General features: G+C 43.4%; 1 protein-coding gene across 3 annotated transcripts in view; it reads left to right on the top strand.

Moving 5' to 3' along the window:
- Positions 1-27,841, top strand: part of IRAK4 (interleukin 1 receptor associated kinase 4) — a 168,465-nt gene that overhangs the window by 103,596 nt on the left and 37,028 nt on the right. For all 3 annotated transcript variants that reach the window (XM_069228833.1, XM_069228831.1, XM_069228832.1), the window contains exon 7: positions 23,250-23,364. In XM_069228833.1, the coding sequence (XP_069084934.1) occupies positions 23,250-23,364 (115 nt within the window). The remainder of the gene's footprint in view (positions 1-23,249; positions 23,365-27,841) is intronic.

Raw genomic sequence — 27,841 nt, 5'->3', positions numbered from 1 at the left:
TACCAGTGAAAACATCAGCCCTTATGGACCCACCACTCATTGCTTCACTAGAAAAAGCTATGATTACTGCCATAAGCCAGGTGGTAGCTCACCTGCCAGACATGAAAGTCTGGAGCCTAGGGAGACCACAATCTACCAAAACAACAGGCAGCTTACCAGCTTAGACTTTGCCCCTGTAGGAGTCCAAACAACTTCCTTTGGCAATATGAGAGGCATGGTAGGATGGTGCTCTAACCACAGGAACATATTGCCCCCATCGTCATAACTAGTTCATCAGGCTAAACTGGGGGTTCAATAGCCCTCTGACTTTGGGGTGCAGTCGCTGCTATAAGAAACAGGTGTACACCTTGAAGCAATTATTTTATATAATACTCTATACAAGCCAAGAGGCCCCCAAGATTATCTAAACCATAACAACATAATTAAGTTATGGAAGGCTTTACCCACCAGCTTTCCCTTTTCAGCTCAGACAATTAGTAAAGTGACTTTCTTGTCCAGAAAGGATGGCTGCCTGATTGAGACAACTTAGCTGACGTAGAATCTAAGGAGGCAACATTCGCTATTTTGGGCTAAAAACTGATATTTTATAAATGGGGAATACAATTTGTGCTCTCCGAGCCACAAAGATACCCTGCTATTTGTAAAATGGCCGCTAAAATACACCACCCATAGAATTTCTTGCATGATAAGGGCAGCAAAATTGGTCCAAGCACGAAAAGTAGCCCCCTGGCAGTGAAACGTTTCCTGAGCATGAGCCTCAATTGGGTAAGGCTGAACTACTCATATTGAAATTGAGAGCATAAGGCTTTGCTCAAGGAATATTGCTGGCTAGGAACACATTAAAGTGCAAAGGGACGTCACTGAATATTTAACATAATTCAAACTTATCTGTCTACAAGAAACCTAGTCCAATACATTAATAGGGCATGAATCATTTACTGCCCAGGCACATATAAGGTAGGTCAAAGGACAACCCACAACAACGAGATGCAGTAGGTGAAGGCAGTTGGACCTAATCGGGAACATTCTGCTTCCTTTCTTTCACCTGCAACACCGAGATGCAATAGGGGGACACCTTAATCAAAGCCTTTCACTCACTAGGGCTACATGCTCTAAATGGCCATCATAGACTGGACCAACCTACATCATTCATTCACATTACTCACAAGAGTGGTGCTGCACTGGACTATACGTTCCTGCTTTTGTCTCTGTTCAGTCAGTTCCAGAACTTCAAATAGAGCACTGCTTGGAAAACTACCATTTACCACAGAAGTCAGTGTTTGGGATTCATTGCTACAAGATCAATCGCACCAATCGGATAGGAGTTTAATTGTCTGCCTCAAGAGCAGACCGGATTATGTGGATGACCACTGTTGGAAAACAGCTTGCCAACTGGGGGAACCGCTTTAGGGATGAGTGCTCAAACTAATTAAATACGATCGCTGTAGAGAAGCAGCCAATTAGTCTGTTAAGCTGGGACAAAGCAATGACTAAGAGCAGTCACAAACAAGGTAACCACTTAGCATCCCCCATAAATTGAGTGACATCATGGTATACAATTAGTCTGCCCAGTGAGAAAATGAAAGAAGCCAAAAAGGCAAGATCAGTTTCTAAGACAATGAAAGCTGTCAAACAGTGCAAGTTCAAACTTATTGGGCTGCAAAAAACGACAAAAAAACTAGTTTGGGAAGCAAATCCAGCTGTGAATGAAGAAATCTGGATCTTCTTATTAAAAGTTGCCACACAAGATGAAAGCCGCCAATTCTGGAAATGGATGAACTCTCACTGCCTCAACACAATTGCTGAGAAACAATCAAATAATTAGCATTATGTGTGAGCCATATGTTGCCAGGTTACAGAGAACTAATGCAGCAGCTTCACAATTAGCACCCCCCCCCATTTAATGAAACTTTAATAACTGCCAAAGCTGAGGCCATGCCCTAGTTCCTCTAAGATTATGCCCTTAGCATTAAAGAAGATCGTTGTTCAGGGCAGGAGCAATAGGGCTCCAGGGCCTAACAGCCTCCTACTGCAATCTTTAAAGCAGAACCACAGTTTTGGACCAGTACAATCGGCACTGTTTTTGATAATATTTTACTAACCAGTTTGGTTCCTCCATTGTGGCAGGGGGCATTTATAGCCCCTATACATGAAAAAAGGAACAGCGCAGACCCAGAGAATTACAGATTGATAGCCCTGGTCGATGTGGATGCCAATATTTTTTGCCTCGCTAATCCTACAAGATTTACTAAATTGGGGTTTTCACGCAGATACAATATCCTAGTTTCAGACAGGGTTCTGTAAAAATTCAGGAACCATTGATATGAATCATGCATGGCCCTTGTGTCCTACTGCATCAAATCCTTGTCAACATGCAAGCTTTACATGGGCATGCTTTATTGATTACAAAAAAACCATTTGATAGCATTGACAGCGCTAAGATATCGCTGAAGCTGAGCAAATGGGGTCTTCCAGCAAAAATCTTAAATCCCAACATTGCCCTATATGCCAACAACTGGGTTCAACTCCAACTTAGCAGTGTTAGCATCCTGCCTAAAAGAGTCCCTATTGACAAAAGACAAAAACATGGCTGTGTCCTGGCCTCTATTCTTTTTATTATTTTTACTGTCAATATTGAACCAGCTCTGAAAACCCCCAAATCTTGCCCCCTGAGACTTAATGATTAATCCCTGGACATTATGCAATATGCTGATGACATGATATTACTGGGTTTCTTGGCTGTTGGACTGCAGTACTCTCTTAACAATCTGTCCTCCTACTGCAAGAACAATAGACTAGAAATAAATCCAGGAAAAGCAAAACGTGTCACCTTTATAGGGATTTGCATACATATGTTCCTCAAAAATGGTTGACAGGGATAGTTACAGGACTTTGCAAAATAGCAAGTAATATTATAGGCTCCTCGCTTTCACAGCTACTGCAAGTTATAAAGGCTACATTTCTGCTGTCATTAGTCTATGGCCTCAAAGCATTCCCCAATAAAGTTTGGGCGGGGCTAAATACAAACCAGTCTAGACTTTCTCATCAAATATTTGGACTCCCATATTCCACAAGAGAATCCCAGATGAGATTAGAAATTAGACTCAGAGAATATAAAGAAGGTAGAAGCTGGGAGCCTCAGATTTCATCTGGGTAAAGGCATGTTTAATTTGCTTGTGTCTTCGTGGCAGCAGGCATTTTGGAAGTCCTTGGGAGATCTTCAAATGAACAATCCATGGGACTTGAACATCTCACATGAAGCCTTTATATTCTTGCTAGGAAAAGCAGTAAAAATGCTGTCAGTAAAAATTAAAAAAAGACGTCCTAGCCTTACAATCAAAAGTTCATCATCAACCTGAAATTTCAACCTATGCCAAGCTGAAGCCCCAACCCTATTTGGCATTGACTCTGTCGAAAAATTACAAGCTTAGGTTTTTACATCTACAAATGGGCCTATTCGATGCTGAGGAAGTTGCCCTAATATGGAAACATCCACATGAGGACAGCTCTTGTCACTTTTGTCCTTTCCCGAAGGAATCTCTGGCTCATGTCCTGTGCACATGTCTTTGTTTTGAAAGGGAAAGGGCAGATTGGTTAATGCCCTTATTCAGAGAATTTAACGTTTATGTTTGTCAGGAGGCAATTAATCACTACCTTCAGGACAAGGACTGTAGGCTCACTGTCCATTCTGTGAAGTTCATGGACAAAGTTGATACGAGACTTGGTTATCAGGGATGCTCCGGAAGAACTGAATTGTACAATTTAAGTATTATTTTGGATTTGGCACTTTAAATTTGGATCCCCTAATATCAAGCTTTTCTGATATAATTGGTCTTGTGTTATTTTTGTGATGTATTGGTATGATGGCATCTGTGCTCCATTTCTTTTTAAGATTTAATTGATTTCAATTTAATCTCTTGTGACTAAGATAGAAAGCCTTAGTTATACTGAACTGTCTGCTACGAATTTTGGAACCTCTTACTAGTCACTTTAAACTTGGTTATCCTTGAACCACGTCTTCTTGATAAAAAATATTGTTTGGTTATTTTACGACATATTACTATGATGGTATTTGTTCTTTATGCCTTATTAAGATGTGATTGATTTTAACCTAATCTTTTACGATTGTTTGTGTTAATTCGGGTACACTTACCACACAAATTAATGTTTTACAAATGGTTTCAATTGTTTTAATTAACTGTCACATATATAAAAACCTAAAGAAAACAAAAAAATAATGAATTACTTAGTGTCCTATAGTACAACTCTTCTAGTTCAAGGATATAACTTAATTCATTTTACACTTAACAGCATAGCACTTTTAGTAAGAGAAAGTTGAAGAAAACAAATGTGGGTGTGGATAACCAGATCCACTACTTAACAGTGAGTTAAAATCTAATTTGAGAAGATTTAACACTCCAAGGAGAGTATACTTTGAGCAGCACATTGTGATGCTAAATGGAACCTAAAACAGTTCTAATGTTCTAGAAAGTTGTTATAAATGAGAAAAGAGAAATATTCATATTTCAGTTTAAAATATTTTCCCGGTCTCTGAGAGGTTCGGCACTTTTCTTGAACCTGTTGTCAGTAGATGGCGTAATTTCAGAATATCTCTTCCTAACATTTTCTTTGCAATCATAAGACTAGGTTGTATCTACATTTCTGGTGGTTCTACATTTCACTATGTGGAGTCATCATTGGATATAATAAATGGGGGTGATGTGTTTAAAATACATTGCCTTGTTTTTTTGCCCACATATCTTCATATACACAGAGGTACCAGTTCTATTATTTTCTTCTTTGATCACAGGCTACTGGTCGGCTTTTGAAAGCACTGACTATCACTATGCAGCATAGAGCATGCTTTTAATTGATTTTTTACATACAATTGACACTTTTTTTTTAATTAGTGGGCAATTTAAAGACTACACAATAAATATGCTCATTCTACGTGACTCACATGGGGAGAGAAGAATTGTTTGCTGATTGTGGATTTATCTGTTTTCATGTGTATACATAATGCCCATTACCTTTCTGTCACCTGCTGAACGTTGTCCCACTCCTTACTACAAGTTGAGGTTTGAAATCTACCATCTCACCACTCCTGCTTACCAGAAGCCTGGGCAATAAGATTAAGGACCTCTTTAGAGACAAAGAGGACTATTGCTTTTTCAGTCCTGTATTCTTAAACCCATATTCTCTTGTAATTACTTCCACATCATTTCTGCAACAGGGTTAAAGCTATAATACATATTATTTGTATTCCCACATGCATGATAGATTTGATTCCCATGAGTGATGTACGTATTGCCTGAAACTGACAGGAATCTTAACTATGTTATTCAAGATGAGTAAGAAACAGCCTGTTAGTCAAACTTGAAACCAAATAGTAATTACCTCACGGAGAAACATAAAGAACAAGTGACTTCCCTTCGGTAATGCTTTTTCTGGTGGATACAGTATCTACCTGTGGATTTCTCACCTTTTGAATACTCCCAATGTGCTAGCATTAGACCGACTTTTTTTCTTTCTAGCTCTCCACGTCGACGAGGACGTCACAGTAGAACAGCTCCACACACAACTCTATCTGACATCATCTGAGCCATAAGAAGTAGTCGCCGACGTGCTCACATCAGTTTCACCCACTTTTTTTTTTACTGTGCTTTCGAGGCGAACAGGTGAACACCAGCATCACAAGTACAACATGTGCAAACTCAAACCAAGAATTTATATATATACATCTATATATCAATACAGATTCTGTACATACAGTTTGCCAGAATACTTATATATAATAATACAAATCATATCTTTCTTGTCATAACCAGACAGGCCATGGGGAGGCAGCTGGGACTGTTAGGAATCCACTAGTAGATACTGTATCCACTAGAAAAAGCATTACTGAAGGTAAGTAACTTGTTCTTCTGATGGATACAGCTACCTGTGGATTCCTCACCTTTTGAATGGTATCCCAAATCAGTCCCACACTTGGAGGTGGGTGCCTGTTTGGCTATACCAAGAAATCTTGCAGCACTGGACGGGCAAAATGACTGTCCCTCCTCACTTCCGAATTCCAGCAGTAATGCTTCGCGAAAGTGTGGAGGGAAACTCAAGTTGCTGCTTTACAAATATCCATAACAGGTACACCTCTAGCCAAAGCAGAAGTAGTAGAGTTAGGTCTGGTAGAGTGAGGTCCCATGCCCTCAGGAAGATCTTTCTTTGCCAGTGAATAACATATTTTAATGCAAAGAATTACCCACCTTGATAGCTTTCTTTTTATAGATGGCTTTGCCCTTCATCTTGCCCACGTAGCCAACAAAAAGCTGATCATCTGTCCTGAAGTCTCTCGCCCTGCCCACTTAGAAGCTCAGCACTCTCTTTGGATCCAGACGGTGCAGCCTTTCCTCTTCCTTAGAGGGATGGGGAGGAGGCTAAGAGGGCGGAAGGGTGGTAGACTGCCCTAAATGGAAAGGATTCACCACCTTTGGTAGGAAAGCTGCCCTAGTTCCCAAAACTTCCTTGCGAGCATGGAATGTGGTAAACGGAGGGTTTATTCTCAGAACTTGCAGGTCACCAATATGCCTAGCCGACGAGATTGCTATAAGAAAGACAGTTTTAAACGTAAGGAGCCTCAATGAACAACTATGCAATGGTTCAAACGGTGTACCTATCAGGTACGTTAAAATGAAATTAAAATCCAACTTAGACATTATAAACATGGTGGGAGGAAACCTATTAGTCAGATCCTTAAGAAACATTAGAACTATAGGTGACTTAAATAAAGAGGCCTGGTCAGGTAAACAAATGAATGCTGATAGTGCAGACAGATCGCCCTTCACTGTTGCAACTGTGCACTCTTGTGCCAAGGAAAGAACAAAATGTAAAATATTGGACAAATGGGCTTTTAGAGGATCAACGTGTCTCTCCTCACACCATTTGCCAAACTTGGACCATCTACCAGCATAGACAGTTTTAGTGGAATGTCGCCTGGCTGACAATATACCATCCACCACTTCTGGGGGGAAGAGGTAGAACATTCAGACTGCCCTATTCAATCTCCAGGCATGTAGGTGCAGCATGTGGAGGTGGGGGTGTAAAACCTGCCCCTGCGAATGGAGGTGTGCCCTGTGAAGGAAACGGAGTGGAGGGGACAGCGAGAGGTGAAGGAGGTCTGTGTGTCACACCCTTCTCGGCCTATTAATAAAACGTGGGCCCGGTCTTGGTGAATCTTCCTCAGAACCCAAGGAATCAAGGGTGTGGGAGGAGAAAATGCGTAAAGCAGCTGGTTGCCCCAGCTCAACTGAAACGTCCCCAGTTCGCCCTGCATCGGATACTGGAGGCTTCAGAACGACAGGCAGTGCACGTTCGTCTGAGTGGCAAACAGGTCTATCTAAGGCCTCCCCCACAATTGAAAGATGTGAAGAACCACCTCCGGATGGAGACACCACTGGTGATCAGCTGAAAAGTGCAGGCTGAGACTGTCTGCAAGTACGCTACTATGCAAATCCGATGGTCCTGAACCCAGGACCAGAGCCATAGAGCCTCTCTGCAGAGAAGATGCGACCCTACTCCTCCCTATTTGTTGATGTACCACATCGCATTAGTGTTGTCCGTCAAGACTTGAACTGACTGACCGCAACTGGATGGGAGGAAGGCCTTGAGAGCCAGGCTTATCGTCCGTAATTCCAGCAGATTGATGAAAAACATCTGTTCCACTGAAGACCAAAGACCTTTGATCTCCAAATCCCCCAGATGTGCTCCCCACCCTAGAGTGGAAGCTTATGACTGTTGTCACCGGAGGTGTAAGACAAAACTGCCTCCCCTGCGATAGGTTGCCGTGTGCACTCCACCATCGAAGAACCACTGCAGTGTCTCTGGAGATTGATATAGACTCCTTGAGATCCCCGTTGTGTTGAAACCACTGCTTGCGGAGGCACAACTGGAGAGCCCTCATGTGCCAACATGCGTGAGTGACCTGCAGAATACAGGAAGCGTACAGATCGAACAGGTGTAGAACCTTTAGGACAGGAACAACCGCTCCACCCTGAAACACTGGAAACATAGCCTGAATGTCTTGAATCCTCTGAGGAGGAGGAAAGGCATGATTTATTGTTGTGTCCAGTACTGCCCCTATGAACAGGAGGCATTGAGAGGGCTACAGGTGAGATTTGGGCACGTTCAACAAACAAGAACTGGGTTGTCACCTGCAAATGATGCAGCACAAACCCTGAATACTTGGCTTTGAGTAGCCAATCGGCCAGGTAAGGGAATACCAATATTTCCTTCCTTCTGAGATGCGCTGCAACCACTGCCATCACCGTCATGAAGACTCAAAGTGCGGAAGTAAGACCAAAAGGAAGGACCACAAACTGATAGTGCTGCGACCCTACCATGAACCGGAGATAATTCCTGTGTGACTGCAGAATGGAGATGTGAAAATATGCATCCAGTAAGTCGATAGAAACCATCCAGTCTGCCTTGTCCAGGGCCAGAAACACCTGAGCTAGGGTCAGCATTTTGAACTTCTCCTGTTTGAGGTACCAGGTCAAAATCCTCAAGTCTAGGATGGGCCTCAAATGACCATCTTTCTTGGGGAGCAGTAAATAACTTGAATAACATCCCTGACCCCTTGACTGCTCCAGAAACCAACTCCACTGCGCACTTTAGTGGCAGATTTTGTACCTTCTGCTGATGCAACAGCAGGTGATCCTTTGAACAAACCGAATGCTAGGGAGGGGACAACTCCCGAAAGGGAAGGGCATACCCATTTCGTACAATGGTCAACACCAATGAGTCTGATGTTATTGACTCCCACTCTTGAAGAAAATGAATTACCCTTCCCCCTATGGGCAACACGTGCTGCTGAAAGGAGGGAGAACTAGGACTGCTTTCCTGACAGGTTCCAAACAGAAGATGAGGAGGAGGAAGGGTGCCTGGCAGCACCACGTGACCTAAGTCTTCCCTAACCTCTGTAGGACGTGTAGAGGGGGTTGGCAGACTAATGTCCCTGGAACTGCTTCCTCCACAAGCCACGGCTAAACCCTCTAAATCTTCTGATAGGTCTGTAGGTAGAGGAGAGAGATTGCAGACCCAGAGGCTTAGCTGTGGCCTTACTCTCCTTGAATCTCTCGTGTAGAATCAGCCTTCTCCCCAAATAGTCTCGACCCATCAAAGGGAGATCCACTAAGGTGGACTGATCATCAACGGAAAACCTTGATCCCCTTAACTATGCATGCCTTCTGCTGGCTACCGGTGTACCCGCGGTCCTGGCAACAGAATCCTCAGTGTCCAGGCCAGATTGCATTACCTGCTTAGCCGCTGTTTGGTTGTCTTGCAAACAACTCTTTAAAATGGTCATGCATGTCCCGGTGAAGCTTAGAAATCACCTCCTTAGCAGAGTCCATCAGCACATGGATGTATCTGCCCAAGACACGAAGCGTTTACCGATTTGAACGCCATGCTACTTGAGTAAAACACCTTTTTTGCAGACTGCTCTTATGTTTCATCTCCCTATCTGCAGGACTTGCAGGGAAGGAGCCAGGAGCAGATTTAGCAGAACAAGAAGCCTGGACCACCAGACTTTCAGGTGTCGGATGTTGGCTGAAGAATTGCGGGTCAGCAGATGCAGCCATATATATCCTAGTGATGACCTTGGACACAGCCGGAGTAGTTACAGGCTTCTGCCACAAATCCAGAACCGCCTCCGACAATGCCTCATTAAATCGAAGTAAAGGTTCTGATGTAGCTGAGGAGGAGTGGAGAACCTCAGTCATTATGTTGGACTTTAGCTCCAATGTTGGCAGTGGTAACTCCAAAAGGTCAGCAGCTTTCCTAATTACACTGTGATAAGAGGCTACTTAGGGAGGTGGTTTACCTCTAAGAGACAGCAATTCCCACTCTGGGTCGGTGTCCATACCACTTGCCACCTCAATCCCTTCAAGACCATGAACATGCAAAGGGATTTCTAATTTCTCCAAATCCCAAAGGTCCTCCAGGTATAGCTGTTCCTCTAAGAGTCTCAATGCCTCTCGTCTTGGCCACAACCTGGATTCCAACCTCGGCGTTGATAAAGAATGAACTGACGCAGAGGATGTATGTTGCGGCGCTAATGAAGCTGGAGCTGGCGTCGTGACCCTTTCTCTGGTAGGCATTGAATGACTCGAGGAGGACGAACTTTATCTGACTTCGGCATCGGCGGCAACCCTGAAGGTAATGGAGCAATGAGCAAAAAGGGCATAAAAGGAGTCTGTTTACTTGGCGCCGGGAAACCTAGGTTAAAGGCTAATAGACCTGTGGGGCCCGCAGGCGGACCAGCAGGGTTCATCTCCCTGTTATAAATGCTGAAAATAGCATTTAAAAAGGCAGAAGGATCCGCCCCAGGAGTCTGGACAGACGGATATTCTTGTTGAGGCTGGACCTGACCTGAGTCTTGCTTCTCCATCTCCTGTGGAGTAACAGGAGAGCACTGCGCCTCAGGACTCAGAGATTTCAACCAAAGACGGCATCGGTGATGACTTTGGTTTCAGAGGAGAAAGGGTAAGGCTCTCTTCCCAAGTTGAACTGCGTCGAGGCTTGGAAGCCGGTGACAAGGATCTTGGGCTAGCAGCTCAGGAAGAACGACACCGCGAGCTGTCGCAACACCACTTCTTATGTGATTTCGAAGATCTATGGGAAGACAACTTTTCTTGATGTCTAAATCTTCGACTCCGCTTCTCCTTCATGGCCTTTGCCATGAACAGCTTCACCTCTCTTTCCTTTAGTGCCTTCGGGTTCATACTCTTGCAAGAAGAGAATCCCTCAACGGCGTGATCGGAACTCAGGCACCAAAGACAATTTTCGTGCAGGTCAGTTTCTGACATGTGACCTCCACACTCCCTACAAGGCTTAAAGCCAGACTTCTCCGGCAGAGACATTGTAGCCCAAAAAAACTCAAAGAGCGCTCGCTCGATACAGTGTGACAACTGGAGAGGTAGAAAAACTGATAGCGTCGAAGGCAAGGAAAAAAGGGTACTGACGTCATCACGCTGGTGATGACTTCCTATGGCTCAGATGACGTCAGACAGAGTCACGTGGGGAGGCGTTCTGTTATGAAGTCCTCATCAATGAGGAGAGCTAGAAAGAAAAAAATCTGTTAAATGCTGGCGCACTGGGAGTATTCAAAAGGTGAGGAATCCACAGGTAGATGTACCCATCAGAAAGGCATTTTTATGGAGTGTTTGCAAAACCGTGCCTAGTCACAACATAAGGTATTAATACATCTAATGTGAAAGGCATTTGCTTTGCCAAGCTGTAAAAAATAGTGATGATCAACATAGAAACTAACAGACTTATTTCCGATGAATAGGATGAGATGAAACCAAATAGTAATTACCTCATGGAGAAACACAAAAGGCATTTTTATGGTGTATTTGCAAAACAGTGTCTAGTCGTAGCATAAGGTATAAATTCTTCTAATGTGAAAGGCATTTGATTATAACTACATAAAATAGTGGTGATCAACATAGAACTTAACAAGCTTATTCTCTGTGCCACACTCCCCTATTGGTGTGATGCCTTATCATCTGGTCTCATCCTGGTGCCTATAATTGAAGATGGGCTCAGCCATATTACAGGGAGCACTTTCAATATTCTCTCCAACGGGGTCTGCTTGTTGAGGGATAAAAATATCTAGTAGGCACTCTCGGTTCCCTTTAATATTTGGGGCCTCTGATATGGTTAAAACACGTGTGATGCTAAAAGGGATATAACCTCCTTGCACTCTGTTCTACATCAATATGTTTCAGCCCATTGTCACTGGCCTCTTAGGGTCCTAAACTTTTGTCAGGGCTGATAATGTTACCCCTCTGTCTGCTCGCCTCTGCCTCTGTCTTGTTATCCTAACCAGTTAGGGTCTTCCAAGGCAACACAACCCAAACAACATACATAGGTGGTGCAGGCTGTTGGAATATATATTAAGGTCTGTTGTGCAAGAAGAAATTAGATCAATCATTGATTGTTACATAAAACACAAAGAGAAGCATAGGTATTCAATAGCAGAGTTACTGGACAAATGTTAACACTGTGCATTAGCATGCAACCCAATGCAATAGTCTTGTCATGTGTCAGTAGAAACACAACGATGAGCAAATTAGGTGATTCACCGCAAATCTAGAAAACAGCAAAATATAAAATATAATGTGATATTAAGTGATACTCGTCAAAAGGACAGGCCAGAAGGCAAGCCCCTAGAGTCACACTCTAATAAGAAATTTGTAAATAGGAAATGAGAAAGTTGTAATATCTTTTATATGAGCCGAGGGTTCTTTGTTTTACCTCGGAAATGTTGTCCTGTAGTCTTCTTACCACTCCAAAGTGTAACGTGTCAGTTTCACCTATTTGTGCTTTGCTCTATCCTGTTTGTGATCAGCAATGTGGGGCCAGATGTTTTAAAGCTCAGTCTCCTCCATGGGCATGCGCTTCCTAGTACATCACCATGCAAAAGTGTGCATGTGTATGCGTAGCCTAGGGACAGCACCTAACATATTAGGGTTCATGGGCTCTATAGTTATCACGTTTTGTGGTGTGAGCGCACTATTTTTCTGATGTGCATATGGACTTAGAATATTCTTTTTAATATGATGACTATGTAGGGGGCTGGCTCCCTATGTAGTGTACAAAGCTGGGCACACTGTGAAGGGAGTCTGGGAAACCACCCAGTGGTTTACAGAGGTAAAAACTAAACCACCTAATGCTCTAATTTCTATGGTAGCGTGGTAGAGCAGTTAGGCCAATCTTGGAGAAGTGCAAAACATTTGTTGTACTCACAGTATAAGTAAGGCAAGACACAGTCTCAAAGAAATAACTTGAGACCAATTTACAAAAATACTTCACATTTTTATTAAAATGTTAAGACCAAGAATCAAAATATGGTAAGTACTTTTTAAGTTATGATTTTTCCAAGTTTAGCAAAAATAGTCATTTATGTGTAATTACGCATTATAGGAATTAATGGAAGAAAACTTTAAAACGCATATAAAATCAGGCAATGTGTATACCAATTTCTCCATTTGTTCTTAGATCGAGGTCGTCAAGAAGTCCTGTGGGCCAGCCGAAGGAGTTCAGGCAGTTTCCGGTTTTGGCGGGAAGAGCTGCTGAAAATTCCTTGGGGTTGGTGTAGGACCACTGCGGGGGATCACTTGGAAAAGCAATGGCCAAGTGGACTTCCAGGTAAGTCTGTTAGGTTCTCCTGGAGTTTAGAGGTCACAATGGCCGGAGGACACTTAGAGCACAGCTGGTTCTCCAGTGCAGGGCCCAGGAAGGTTGTGTGCAGAGCAGAAACATGAGCCAAGAACTGTGCCCAAAGGTGCTCTTGGAAGCAGCAGGTAGGTCACTTTGTGGGTCGCTTGCAGGTCAGCAGGGCCACTCTGGTGGGTGGTTCTGACGGTTTCTGAAGTCCCTCGACTGGGGCTTCCTCACGGTCCTTTTTGAGACTGGAGTGGACTTTCCTTCCTGGTGTCTGACGTTGAGTGACCAGTATCTGTGGCTGTTGCACATTTCAGCCACTGGAGGTCGCAGTGCCTCTAAACTTGGCACACTTGTAGGTTTTGTCCTCACCGTCCGTCAGGTAAAATATGGTCTGGCTGCGGCCTACAATTCCTTGGTCAGCAGCCAGTCAGTGAACTGGACTTCACTGGTCTTTTGGTCTTCGTTGCAGGAGAGTGATGCCTTCACTCTGGAGGAAGAGCTTCAGCAATTTTTGTGGAGGTTCTCTGTGGATTTTTAGAGACTGTCCAATGTCCGAGCAACCCCTCAGTGGCGATTGTCAAGTCCTGGGTGCAGCAGGCAGGGTTTGGCACCTTTTTTCTTTGTGCCGCAGGAATGCAGTTCTCAAGCCTTGGGTCTTCTTTGTTGCTGGTCTTCTTGTGTGCTTAGAATGTGATCTGCAGGTCTAGGGGTTCCCACTATATACTGCATGTTCGATGGCATGTGTAGCTGCAGATACACATGCTGTGCACATCCCGCCATCTGGTGTTGGGCTCGGAGTGTTACAAGTTGTTTTTCTTCGAAGAAGTCTTTTCGAGTCACCAGATCGAGGGTCTCCTCCCATTTCGGCTCCATTGCGCATGGGCGTCGACTCCATCTTAGATTGGTTTTTTTCCGCCATCGGGTTCGGACGTGTTCCTTTTCGCTCCGTGTTCCGGGTCGGAAAGTTAGTTAGAATCTCGTAAAAATCGTCGGTATTGTTTGCGTTCGGTATCGGGTTAGTTACAACAGATCGACACCAACTTTGGAAGAGCTCCGGTGGCCCTTTGGAGTTTTTTCGATCCCCCCGTCGGGGCCTGGTCGGCCCGGCCACGTGTCTCTTCAAGGCTGATGGAACGGACCCCATTCCGCTTCTGCCCAAAATGTCATAACAAGTATCCATATACAGATCAGCATCTGGTCTGTAACTTGTGTCTGTCTCCAGAGCACAAGGAGGATACCTGTGAAGCCTGTCGAGCGTTTCGGTCGAGGAAGACATTAAGAGACCGAAGAGCGAGAAGACTGCAGATGGCGTCGGCGCCGACAGGACAAGGGCGTTTCGAGGAGGAAGAAGAAACCTTCTCCATCCAGGAATCGGACTCGGACGAGCTCGATCCCGAAGAAACGCCGAAAACCGTGAGTAAGACGTCGAAACATAAAACTCACGAGAAGACAACAAAAGCCCAGGGGACGCCACCGCCAACAGGCCATGGCTTAACCCGAAAAATAGGTGACCGATCATCGGCACCGAAAAAGGGCATGCATGTGGCGAAGTCATCCGACTCCGGTCGAGATACCGCCACACAGCAATCTCGGGCCCGAGACAGCGGCTCCGAACAGATTCGGCACCGAGACAGTGGCACCGAAATGGTTCGGCACGGAGACACCACGACGCCGAAAATAAAGAAGGTTTCCTCGGAGCCCAAAAAGGCGACCGAAAAGATTTCGATTCCTAAACATCCAGCCTCGGAACCGAAAACAGGTTCCTACACAGAGGAACAGGGATTGTCCTCCCAGATGCAAGGACATAAGTTCGGAGAGGAACTTGAATCTGTTGAGCCAGACTACACTCAAAGAAGGCTCCACATTCAAAAAGACACAGGGAAGATAAGCACTCTTCCCCCAATTAAGATGAAAAGAAGACTTGCCTTTCAAGAAAAGGACAAGCAGCCACAGGCAAGGGTGGCAAGACAAACAACTCCACCACCATCTCCACCACCATCAATGCACACATCACCGGTAGCCACTCGACCACTGATGCAATCCCCGACTCATACTGCAATGAGTCAAGATGATCCTGATGCATGGGACCTTTATGATGCTCCTGTATCAGATAACAGCCCAGACTGTTACCCTGCGAGGCCGTCGCCACCTGAAGACAGTACATCCCACACACCAGGTGGTCTCAAGGGCAGCTGCGTTTCATAACGTCACCTTGCATTCAGAACCAATTGAGGATGACTTTTTGTTTAATACACTCTCCTCCACTCATAGCCAATACCAAAGCTTACCTATGCTCCCGGGAATGCTAAAACATTCCAAACAAATATTTCAGGATCCTGTAAAAGGCAGAGCCATAACTCCAAGAGTGGAGAAGAAGTACAAGCCACCACCAACAGACCCTGTTTATATTACGCAGCAATTAACACCAGATTCTGTGGTTGTTGGGGCAGCTCGCAAGAGAGCAAACTCTCATACCTCGGGAGATGCACCACCTCCAGACAAGGAGAGTCGCAAATTTGATGCTGCGGGTAAAAGAGTTGCAGCACAAGCAGCAAACCAATGGCGTATTGCCAATTCACAAGCACTTTTGGCAAGATACAATAGAGCTCATTGGGGCTAAATGCAGCATTTCATAGAACACTTACCCAAAGAGTTCCAGAAAAGGGCACAACAAGTGGTAGAAGGACAAAGTATCTCCAATAATCAGATACGGTCATCAATGGACGCAGCAGATACGGCTGCAAGGACAGTAAATACTGCAATAACGATAAGGAGACACGCATGGTTGCGTAAGTCAGGATTCAAGCCGGAAATACAACAAGCCGTGCTGAATATGCCCTTTAATGAACAGCAGTTGTTTGGGCTGGAAGTCGACACTGCTATTGAAAAAACTCAAAAAAGATACTGATACCGCAAAAGCCATGGGCGCACTCTACTCCCCACAAAGCAGAGGCACATTTCGCAAAACACAATTTAGGGGAGGGTTTCGAGGTCAACCTACAGAAGCCACAACCTCACAAGCAAGGCCCACTTATCAAAGCCAATATCAGCAGGGAAGTTTTCGGGGGCAATATAGAGGGGGACAATTCCAAAAAAATAGAGGGAAGTTCCAAAGCCCCAAAACACCTCAAAACAAGCAGTGACTTCCAAGTCACACATCCCCAACACATAACACCTGTGGGGGGGAGACTAAGCCAATTTTACAAACATTGGGAGGAGATAACAACAGACACTCGGGTACTGGCAATTATCCAGTATGGTTATTGCATAGAATTTCTCAAATTCCCTCCAAACGTCCCACCGAAAACACACAATATATCAAAACAACATATAGATCTTCTAGGACTAGAAGTTCAAGCATTGCTACTAAAAGAAGCAATAGAATTAGTACCAAAACACCAGAAAGGAACAGGAGTTTACTCTCTGTACTTTCTCATACCCAAAAAAGACAAGAGTCTGAGACCTATATTAGATCTCCGAACATTAAATACCTACATCAAATCAGATCACTTTCACATGGTGACATTACAAGACGTAATCCCACTACTCAAACAACAAGACTACATGACAACACTAGACCTAAAGGATGCATATTTCCATATACCGATACATCCTTCACACAGAAAGTACTTAAGGTTTGTATTCCAAGGGATACATTACCAATTCAAGGTGTTGCCATTCGGAATAACAACTGCGCCAAGAGTTTTTACAAAGTGCCTGGCAGTAGTAGCTGCACATATCAGAAGGCAGCAAATACATGTGTTCCCGTACCTAGACGATTGGTTAATCAAAACCAACACGCTAAAAAGGTGTTCACAACACACAAAGTATGTCATAGAAACCCTCCACAAACTAGGTTTCTCAATCAACTACACAAAGTCACACCTTCTGCCGTGTCAAACACAGCAATACTTAGGGGCGACAATCAACACAGCAAAAGGGATTGCCACTCCAAGTCCACAAAGGGTTCAGGCATTTCACAATGTAATACAGGCCATGTATCCAAAACAAAAAATACAAGTCAAAATGGTGATGAAACTCCTAGGCATGATGTCCTCATGCATAGCCATTGTCCCAAACGCAAGATTGCACATACGACCCTTACAACAGTGCCTAGCATCACAGTGGTCACAGGCACAGGGTCAGCTTCTAGATCTGGTGTTGGTAGACCGCCAAACATACACCTCGCTTCAATGGTGGAACAGTATAAATTTAAACCAAGGGCGGCCTTTCCAAGACCCAGTGCCACAATATGTAATAACAACAGATGCCTCCATGATAGGGTGGGGAGCACACCTCAATCAATACAGCATCCAAGGCCTCTCCTTTTAATGTTTTTGTTCTTGTAACTACTGTTAGACTCTTCACTGCTCCAAGCATCTGAGTCAAGAGTTCGATGCCCAGACACCCTGCCAGCGACCTCTTTGCTGTTGGATTTGATCTTTCGATCTGTTGGTATAACCATCTTAAATGTATAGGTAATCCTTGGAAAGGAAAAATTTATTTATGTCCTTTTGTGATTTATCCTTGCTTTTTGTAAAAAATTATTTACATTCTGATACTTCATCATTATTTTCTTCAAGTTTATTTTTGAAAAGGAGAAGTTCAATTTAGCTCTTAAGGATGTCTTCACTGACGTTAATTTTTACCAACATGGCGTCAAAGAGTTGTTTCTTTATGTTAAAAACCAAAATGAGCTAATCTCTGCTACAACGCTGGGCTATGAGAATACAGTCATTCTTTAATTGTTTATTATCTGGAAAGATCCTTGATTCGTTGTTTACAAGGAGTCTTGCTTGGGCAGTGTTGGCCCTTATGTACTTTGTCATACTTGCCCCATGAAAGAGTGTCTTGACCTGTTCTTCATTTAAGTCACTAAGGGGGTCCCAGCCCTTGACCTGTTCTATTGCTTGTGTTATGTTAATGTCACTGATCAATCACACTGCTGAGAGTAGCGAGAACACCATTTTCATCCAAGCCAACTCAAGCCCATTTGTTCTGACATTACGGAAAAACTGGTTTTATCAACATTTATTTTGTGAGTGCTCATTCTTTTATGTTCCTGGAAAGATGAGAAAGAAATATGCACCTGCATCTGTGCATTGTGCAATACATTATTCACACACATTCTAAAGAGGTTGCAAATAAACCTTTTTTCACAGACAAAGGTGGTTTCTCTAACAAGGATGGCATCAAAGGATACCATCTCCCAAATAGTAAAAGGCAAAAAGGAACTACTGGAAAAGTGGGTATGGTTCCTCCTCCTCCAAGAACATTTACCCCACTGGTTAGGGTGTTCCCAGGAACAACCCCCACCCACTAGGTGGTGCCATGCATAAATGTGGCTCCCCAAGGCACCACCAACATATCACTGATGAGTTTATGAAAGGATACCAGGCAGACTGAACTTGCTGCACTTGGCATCTGTAATCCGTGTGAAGGCCCCAAGGAGGTTGGATCTGCTTCCACTTAAAATCCAAAGACAGAAAGAGCTGCAGGAATCATAAGGCTGATTTCCTGGATGGCTTCAGCAACATAACAAATCTGAAGAGAATATTCCTGTGAGGAATCTCATCCGTCCACTGTCCTGAACTGGACATTGCTGTTGCCCACTGGCTGACACCCTTAGAGTCTCTATATTTTCCGCCTTGGCCCTGGTGGCTTCAGAAGTGTACTGATGTGGTTCTTTGGGCACCAAAAGAAATTTGAGAACTTTTTCACAACTCTTGCTACAGGACGTCAAGGAACCAACCATGAAAGGTATCCCGCCAGCAGTTCCATAGAATCTGTCTGAATTTCAGGTTTGTCTTGGGTAAAGAAAAGTTTTTCTGTAGAAAAACAACAAAGTCGCTTTTCAAATTGGAACTTAAAAGCTTTTTCAAACTTCTCTATTTCTAGGCCCTAAAGGTCCAATCCACTTGGTATAACTGATCTGCACTCCATTGCGTTCAGCCTGAAATCACACCTAGGGGGCAGTCTGTTGAGACCATTCACCACCATTTGTGATGTGCACTTTGGCTGAAGTAACTATAACAGGAGCTGCGAAGTAATTACCCTCCGCCATGCACTGCTTATAGCCTTACATAATATATCGCCCGTGCCATGTTCTGTGACATCAGTGATAACATCACTGCTCACATTGGTAATGACATCATTGAGGACAACACTATGCGTGGCTGGGCGTGAGTAATAGTTACTTCAGGGCTTGAGTTATAGTTACTTCAGGTAACTATGACTGGTGAATTTCAGTGTTTTGGTTTTAGGTTCAAATGGAATGTTGCAACTGGCATTGTCATGTAACTATAATGTTACTGTAACTTTGTTTTTTTTAGTGGGTATATATATCTCACATTTTAAACATACAAAACCTTACAAACCACCAGTTATATTTAGAGTTATTTCAAGTAACTTTAACTCGTACCCAAAGGTAACTTTAACTAGCACCCCCACCATTCACAGTTTTCCGTCAAAAATGTTACTGCAAATATTACATTGATGTTATTAATGATGTTATCAAAGATGTCATGAGTGCCATCATTTGTGGGTAGTTAGCAGTGCATCGTGAGGGCGGGAGTTTAAGTTACCTTAGGGCACGGGTTATAGTTACTTGAGATAAATCTAATTATAACTGGTGAATTTGTAAGGTTTTGTATGTTTAAAATGTGAGCCTAACTATAACGTCCCTGTAACCTATGGTTTTTTAAGTAATTTTCTATGTTTTTTTAACATATAGTATTTTTCATTACTATACATTCATCCAACCATCGCTGCGCATGACCTTCAGCTGTTTTTTCCTGGGACTCGGCTTCAGCCGAGTCCTAAGATGGCTGCCAACACTTCCTTGTTGAAGTGTTGGCAGCCAATCAGGTATCAGCAGGGGACATTTGGCTCTGCGGAGGATCCGTTTCCTTATATATCTATAATTGTGGGCCTTAAATTACTATGAAACTACTGAACTGATTTACACCAAACCACAAAAAGTGTGATCTACGGAACAGAATCTAGCGTCATGCTAAATTTGATGTAATTCTGTTCAGCGGTTCGGGTTGTATGCGTCCTATGTCAAAATGAATGTGGAAAACGTGTTTTGGGCCCCCTTCTTTTTCTCAGCCCCCGCTTCACATATCACTCCAAAACTTTCAAGACAGAAGCTGAACTAAGCAAAGCATAAGTTTTGAAAATTGTGTGAAGATTCATCAGGCGGCGCCAAAGTTGTCGGCAAAACACAAAACGATCTTCCTATGGAAACTGGGTCCTAACTATAACTACCTAGTGGAGACCACTAGGTAACATATATATGTGTGTTTTCTGTTGGAAAGATGGTGGCATTTTACCACTTCTGCATTTTTTGGTTGTAAAAGAAAATAATACATATGGCTTGTCATCCTGCTCTGAATGTTTAGTTGTTATTAGCTGGCTATAGTATTTTTTTACTGCGCTCCATATTTTTCCATCATATTGAGGCATCATCTTTCAGTTGGAGGACATTATTCAAAGTGTCAATCCCATTCCATTTTTTTTTATCTTGCGATCCTAGTTGGTCAAGGTGGGAGAATGTCTGACAGAACTTTGGGGGAGTTTGTGGTGGAAACTTTAGGACTGAGAGGAAATGTCCTTGTTGTTATACACTCAGGGGGCAGAAAGACAAGAAGTACTTGAAAATCTGCTCCATCTGAGCCAAGAAGAACGGCTATGCCTCTATGAGGAAACTAAGGAGAAATTGGATTTCATTATCTGCCTCTCGTTAGTACAATTAGTAACTTTGTAGAGCCCTTCTTGTCACCCGTAAGGATATCCAGGTGCTAGCAGGCCCAGTTGATTGGCCGAATAACTAGGTCTTCAGAGACTTTCAGAACTCTGGAAGAGATGGGGAGGCCCGGAGATGAGTGTAGCTCATTCCGTGTCTTTGCTGTTAGGTAGGAGAAGGATCAGCTTCCACATCTGTGTTAGATGCAGGGGGTGAGGGTTAGAGAAAGGGAAGGGTAGCTGAGGTGTCCGGTGGGCTGATAGACGTTAAGGTAGTGGTTCAAGTAGGCAGGTTCACATTTGTGTCAGACCTTCCATGTGGAGATCAGGAACATGAACTGGCATCTTTTCTCTACAGGGAGCCATTCTGGCTGCAGCATTCTGTATAGTTTGTAGTCGTTGGTGTAGGTGAGCTGCAATCCCTGTGTACAGAGTGGTGCTGTAGTCCAGTCGGCAGGAATTGAGGGCTTGGGTGATGGTGCGTATTGAACCTTGGGGTAGCCACTTGAATATCTTACAAAGAAGGAGGGAGGAGATAGAGCTGACCTGAATCATCATGGTTAGCTTGTTGCCAGAATGTTGCATAGGTTCCTAGTGGGGTCAGTGGGGGTAGGAGTAGACCTGAGTTCTAAGAGTTCTGAGGGCCACCAGGATCCTGCCCAGAGGGAGCTCTTGTTCCCGAAGGTCAATTCCTCTGTCCTGTCCATTTTGAGCTTCATCCAGTTGGCGACGTCTGTCCTACAGTGGTGGTAGTTAGTCTTGGGGTTGGTGGTGTCTTCTGAGAGGGAGAGGATGAGTTGTATGTCGCCGGCACAATCACAATCACAGACCTTGAGAAGCATCCTTTTGGGAACCGGATACAGGGGTGAATAGGAGACTGTAGAGGAATGTGTTACTGTATTGCACAAGCTGGCTGCCTCTTGTAAATTGACTGAAGAAAGAATTTTAGATCAACTCTTAGCTGCACATGTAACAAAAGCTGTGAAGACCTTTGGTTGAAGGATGATCCACCACCTGGGGATGTGGTTTAAGCTGCAAGACGAGTTGATCATTTGTTGATTTGCTAAAACTGAAGTCAAACCTGAAAAGAGTGCTGTTAAAGTGAAACCTATTGGTAATTGTTTCTGTAAATTTAACAGTGTTACCGATGTGTCCCCATAGCCAATGGTACAGCGTGTTCTGCAGTCAGAGCTTTCTGTAGGAAGCCTGGAGACAAAAGTCATTTTTATTAAATATTGCCTTAGTACAGACAGGAGTGTCACATGTGAGGAGGTGGTTTTTCAGGATGGAGAGAATGTGAGTGGTAATCCAAAGGAGTAGATGAAGATTAAAGATGTACCAGTAATCAAGATTATTGATTCATGTTCAAAATTGTGCATTATTCCCCAAGACCTATACCTATATAAATGCTGTTTTTTAACAATATCATGCCGCATCACATTGACCTTAATCCAGGTGATCATCAGTGATTTTTCACCATAAAATGCTAATGGGCATTTATTTAGAGGCCTAATTGAAACATATGTTTCTACTGTGATCCTTAACAGTAATCAACATTGAAGAGATGATCTAGACCAAGAATACTTCTACATTTGGGTCAAAACACATAATTGGATTTGCTCGCCCACTGTTAACCAATCCAGCTTCTTGCACCAGAATCTCGGGGGATCATACTTTTTAAGTGTGAATATTATTGCCATACTCTGATCTAACTGAAAGTTGGTCAGGAATTTGGCTGACATTCAGGTGGGAAGACATGCAGTACTGCTAGCGGGTATGATTTTGACAGCAGATATTAATGGTGATGAACAACCTTCACCACCACATTTACCTGGGATTAGAAAGACAATGTGCAGTGAAGATTGCCCCTTAATTTTGTGCTGCCAAAGTTAGGCTAATGACTCTGATAGGAAGGTAGGTGAGCATAGCTGAGTCAGAATCAGTCACAGCTTGGTCATCCCCGTCTGAAAGGTCTGAAGGACTGGGCAAATTCAGTAACATGTCAGATTTGTTCTTTTGAAAAAGGTGAACGCGTGTATGCGACTCTAGGAGTCCTCTGTGAACTAAATTTGCAGTTGTTGATGTCGAAAAGAATGTGTCCATACAGACAGAGAAGGACAGATTCCTACTTGTTTTATATTAAGGAAGAGGGGTATAATGGTTTTCTTACTACAGCACAAAAAAAAGTCTGCAGATGCGAGTTCTTTACCCAGGTTGTTGATAAAATCACTACTGCTTTATTAGAAGCGTGAACTATGTTTGAATTTCTCTTTCCACAGGTGCCGCCATGAGAACCTTGTAGAATTGATTGGGTTCGCCAGTGACAGTGATCACCATTGCTTGGTGTACATGTATATGCCCAATGGTTCCCTTTTGGACAGACTAGCATGCTTGGTAGGTGAAAATATATTTTCTTTCAATTTACATTTTTGCCGTTCAATTATAATAATACATTTGAATTAAATTGTTTCTTATAATAGACTGTATTTAAATATCAATTTGAACAAGCAGTCTCATTCAATATATTCCAAACATGGCATTGAGCATGCCAGAGCTTTATCTGACCTTAGCCACCTCTATGGGTGACTGAGAACTCTTAATATGTAAATGACAATGGAAATTTCCATTGCAGGTCTATAATGCAAATTGAAAAGATAAAACAGGGACAAATATATTGACAACCCATATGCCCAAAAGGCTTGAAGGAGGATATAGTGCATCTGCTGATCATATCTTCCTTGCATTGAAGAGAACACAACAGGAACATTACATATAGACCACACTTTCCCTGTTTGCACCATGATGCATAATTATACATGTGTGCCAGGTGCAAACAGGGAATATGCATCCTATTACAGTGAGTATGCATCCCCCAGGGCTGCACGGTCCTTGCCCTGCCCTTGGGGCAGCAGATTCAAGTTGGCTGCTTCAATGCCGCTCCGTGTTTCACAGTGCAGATGGCTACCCACTAGCACTTTAAAAACAGATTAGAGATCCCCTTGCAGGCAAGTGCAGTGTGTGCCCGCACCGGCCTGTAGGGTGATGTCTGAGGGGGTCCTTTGGACCCCCATTCACTCCTCGAGAGGGCTTCCCTCGGGGCACCCTGACAGTGTGCCACCTTTTATGTGGTTCACTTTGTGTGTTTTCTAACAGCATGTTAGCCTCTGTATCTGTAATATGGCATGGGCACAGAGGCAAAGTGATTCCTGATTAGCATGGGGCCACGACGCCATGCAAATGAGTGAACACCCCCTCATAATAGCGCTAGTGCTTCAGGTGCTCCAGCGCTCTCAGTTTTACAGAAGAGACCACACAAGCATCTGCAGCTCCGTCTGTAATTGCTTACATGGGGAGGATCTCTGAATGATAAGATGCTTGGTCTTCTGAACCTTAAATGGGTACCTAGGGACACCAGACAGCTAACCATTAATTCTTGTTACAAAAGAATATATTTAGCAAGATCCTTCTCGTGGATAAAAGAGTAGAGAAGTAATGGGTAGATGATACAAAGGGCATGAGTGCTCATTTACAAGATACTTTTATTAAATCAGATAACTGATTGCATTTTACTCCGATTTTATTTTGTTGTGATTATGCTGATATTTTATATTTTCTAACCAAAAGAAAGTTGAGTTATATTTACATTTAATTGAATGAAGATATTCTACCACTTGAATTTTCGTGAAATCTAATGGAAGTTGTTGGATTTCTCTTATGTTGCAGCATAGAACCCAAAGTAGTCCATAGGTGGATTTGTTACAAGGGAAGTGTAGAACAAAATAAGCCCTGTATAAGGCTAGTCCTAAAATGCATGGTACTAGAATATTATTAAAAACAAATATTGTCTTAGAAAAATATTATTTCCTAGACATCATTTGCACAAATATCCTCCCATTGGAATTGATATTAGAAAATCTACCACTCATGGCTCAATATTTATGTAAATATATTTCAGTATTTCTGCTAAATCTTGTTTTCTAACAATATACTAACAAACAACCACACTAAAATATACATTTGAAAAGAGTGAAAATATTATTTTACCTTTTATATTTCATGTTTTCACAAAAAATAGTTTGCCACCACAAAATGGCAGAGGCAGGAAAGGGAGGGCAGGGGAGATTGTGGAAACAAAAATTAATTTGTGTATATATATATATATATATATATATAACCTACTGGTGCTCGTCAGTAGGTAGTTATAGTTAGGACCTAGTTTCCATAGAAAGGGTGTTTTTTGTTTTGCCAATAACTTTGCCGTCGCTTGACGAATCTGCACGAAATTTTCAAAACGTATACGTCAGTGGGTTCAGCTGCTGTCTTCAAAGTTTTGGGAGTGATACGTCAAGTGGGGGTTGGGGAAAAAGAGGGAGTCTTAAAACGCATTCTTGTATCAGGATTTTGAACATGACTACAGCCCGAACCAACATGTCAACAAGGAAGTCTTGGCAGCCATCTTGACACTCAGCTTCAGCCAGGTCCCACAAAACAGTAAACAAACAAAAGGGGGCCACAGTAGCGTCACTCTTAGACTCCAAGCTTGGTCTAAGGGTCCCTTACAGACCCCACCGGGCAATCCACATCTTTTTCCCAGATTAAAAAAAGAGCAGTCTCCCACCCTTTTTTTATTTATTTTGCACCTGGATGGGCTAGGTCTCGGGGGCATTGGGGGATTGATAAAGAGGAGGGGCATGGGGCCCCTCTCCTAGGGCTTCTATTAGCCTCAGGGACTACCACCTCCCGGGAGCTATAATGCAGAATGGTATGGGGTCCAGACACCTTCCTGGGGCAAAATCATTATTTGAAATAGAGAGGCCAATAAGGCCTCTCCCACAGCACCGGGGACTGCCACCTCCCCGGGGCTAAATCTGAAATTTATGTGGGGGGCATGCGCAGCCCCATTGCAGCCTGGGAACTGCCACCCCCCTGGGGCTGATATAACATGATGAAGGGGGTTTGTTGCGGGCCCCAGGGACCACCGCCTCCCAGGGGCTAGGTTAAAATGTTGGAAGGGGGCCATGCAGCCTCCCTTTTGAAGACAATAATGGCCCTGGGGACTAGTGATCTCTCTGAACCAGTTATAAAACTTCATCTTGAGCCAAGTTCGATCTCCACTCTCCTTGGTCACTGTTCACATTTCTTCTACATCCATTGCAGCAGTAAAGCAGTCCTCATCAACACACTTACTTTGGTCTTCTAGATTTTCATCCAGGGTTGGAAACCTTGACAGAAAAAATTGTCCCGAACATTCACAGCACCTTTGATGTGTGCTATTTCAAAATGATATTGTGAAAATTGTGCTGTCATCCTAGCTACCCGGGGTCTGTTCTTTAATCTTTTCTCCAGAAAAAATGGAAACTAATGGTTATAACCAAGTCACAAGTTAGTTCCCAAGGCATAGAATTCAAACTTTTGTATCGCCCACCAACAAGCCAACAATTCTTTCTCTATTGTAGAGTGATGAGTTCCTGATTCCCTCAAAACCTGAGATGCATAACAGATAGTGTTCTCATTATAACCATCCAAATTGGTCAGAATTGCCCCTAATCCCACATTGCATGCATCAACTTTGATGGCACATTGTAAATTTGGGTTAAATGGCCTCCACACCTTCGAACTGGCTGATTCTTTTTTTTAACCCATTCAATAGATTTCTGGCACATAGTGTTCCATTTAAAAATAACATTTTTCTTTCACACATCTGTCAGTGGTTTGATATGGATTGCATAGGCAGGAGTAAAATGGGAGTAAAGCTTGCACATACCCATGAAGGATTTTAAACGAGTCTTGTCAACTGCTGGTTTAGCATCAGTAATTGAATTCACTAAACCTTGTCTCGGCCCAGTGCTATCACCTGAAACCACATGTCCCAGGTATTCAACCCTGGTCTTAGAAATTTTGCATTTCTCAGTTTTAAATACAACTCCCTTCTCTCGAAGAATCAACAAAACATGGTCTAATATATCATCATGTTCCTCATTTATTTTCTAAAAAATAGGCGACTACACCATTTATATCTTTGAGTAAATGGTACATGATTTGTTGAAAAACGGATGCCAAAGAGGCTAAACCCAAGGGCATGTGGCAATACTGAAATGTACCCAACAGTGACACAAAAGCTGGGAGATGCCTTGTTCCATAACAACCTGGTGATAGGCAGACGCTAAGTCAAACTTTGAAAATCAACTTGCTTCTGCCACCATGGCCTACAGGTTGGTAATCCTAGGGAAGGGGTGCCAGTCAACCCAGATGGCACTTGCCAATCAACCCAGAGGGCACTGTTAAATCCACAAGTCAACGCAGATCCTCAATTCACCATTTTTCTTCCGAGACACAACCAAAGGAGATAACCAAAGCGCTGACTAAATGGGTTCAATGGTGTCATTGTCACATCATTTCTTTAGCTCTTCCTCTAAATCCTCCCTTACAGAAAATCGGACATTTTGCATTTCACACTTCTTTTCACTTTAATGTTATACTGGGACCCTTCTATCGTCCCTAGTTTGCCCCAAAAAAATTCTCAGGAATCTGACAGCGAGGTCCCGTACTATTTCTTCTGCAACCACTGACACTTGAGGCCTCATTACAAGTTTGGTGAGCCGCAGAGGCCGTCCGCCAAACTTGTTAGGTCGGAAGACCGTCAGTTCATTCTTCAGCCTGCTGGCCCTATTATGAGTTTCCCGCTGGGCCATCGGGAAACTACCCACAACATTGTCACTGGCTTGTAATCGAGCCAGCGGCAATGTTGCAGTGTGTCGGGTGTGACAGGCAGTAAAAGGTGCAATGGGGCTGCCCAAGGGGGCTCCTTCACTGCCTATGCCAAGTGCAGGGGCCACCATGGGTACCCTGGCACCCAGTCTCCGCTAGCCTT

This window comes from Pleurodeles waltl, chromosome 4_1 (assembly GCF_031143425.1).
Source record: "Pleurodeles waltl isolate 20211129_DDA chromosome 4_1, aPleWal1.hap1.20221129, whole genome shotgun sequence".
In the NCBI taxonomy this organism is placed as follows: domain Eukaryota; kingdom Metazoa; phylum Chordata; class Amphibia; order Caudata; family Salamandridae; genus Pleurodeles; species Pleurodeles waltl.
The sequence above is the reverse complement of the archived record's forward strand: the minus strand, read 5'-3'. Positions and strand labels throughout refer to the sequence as shown.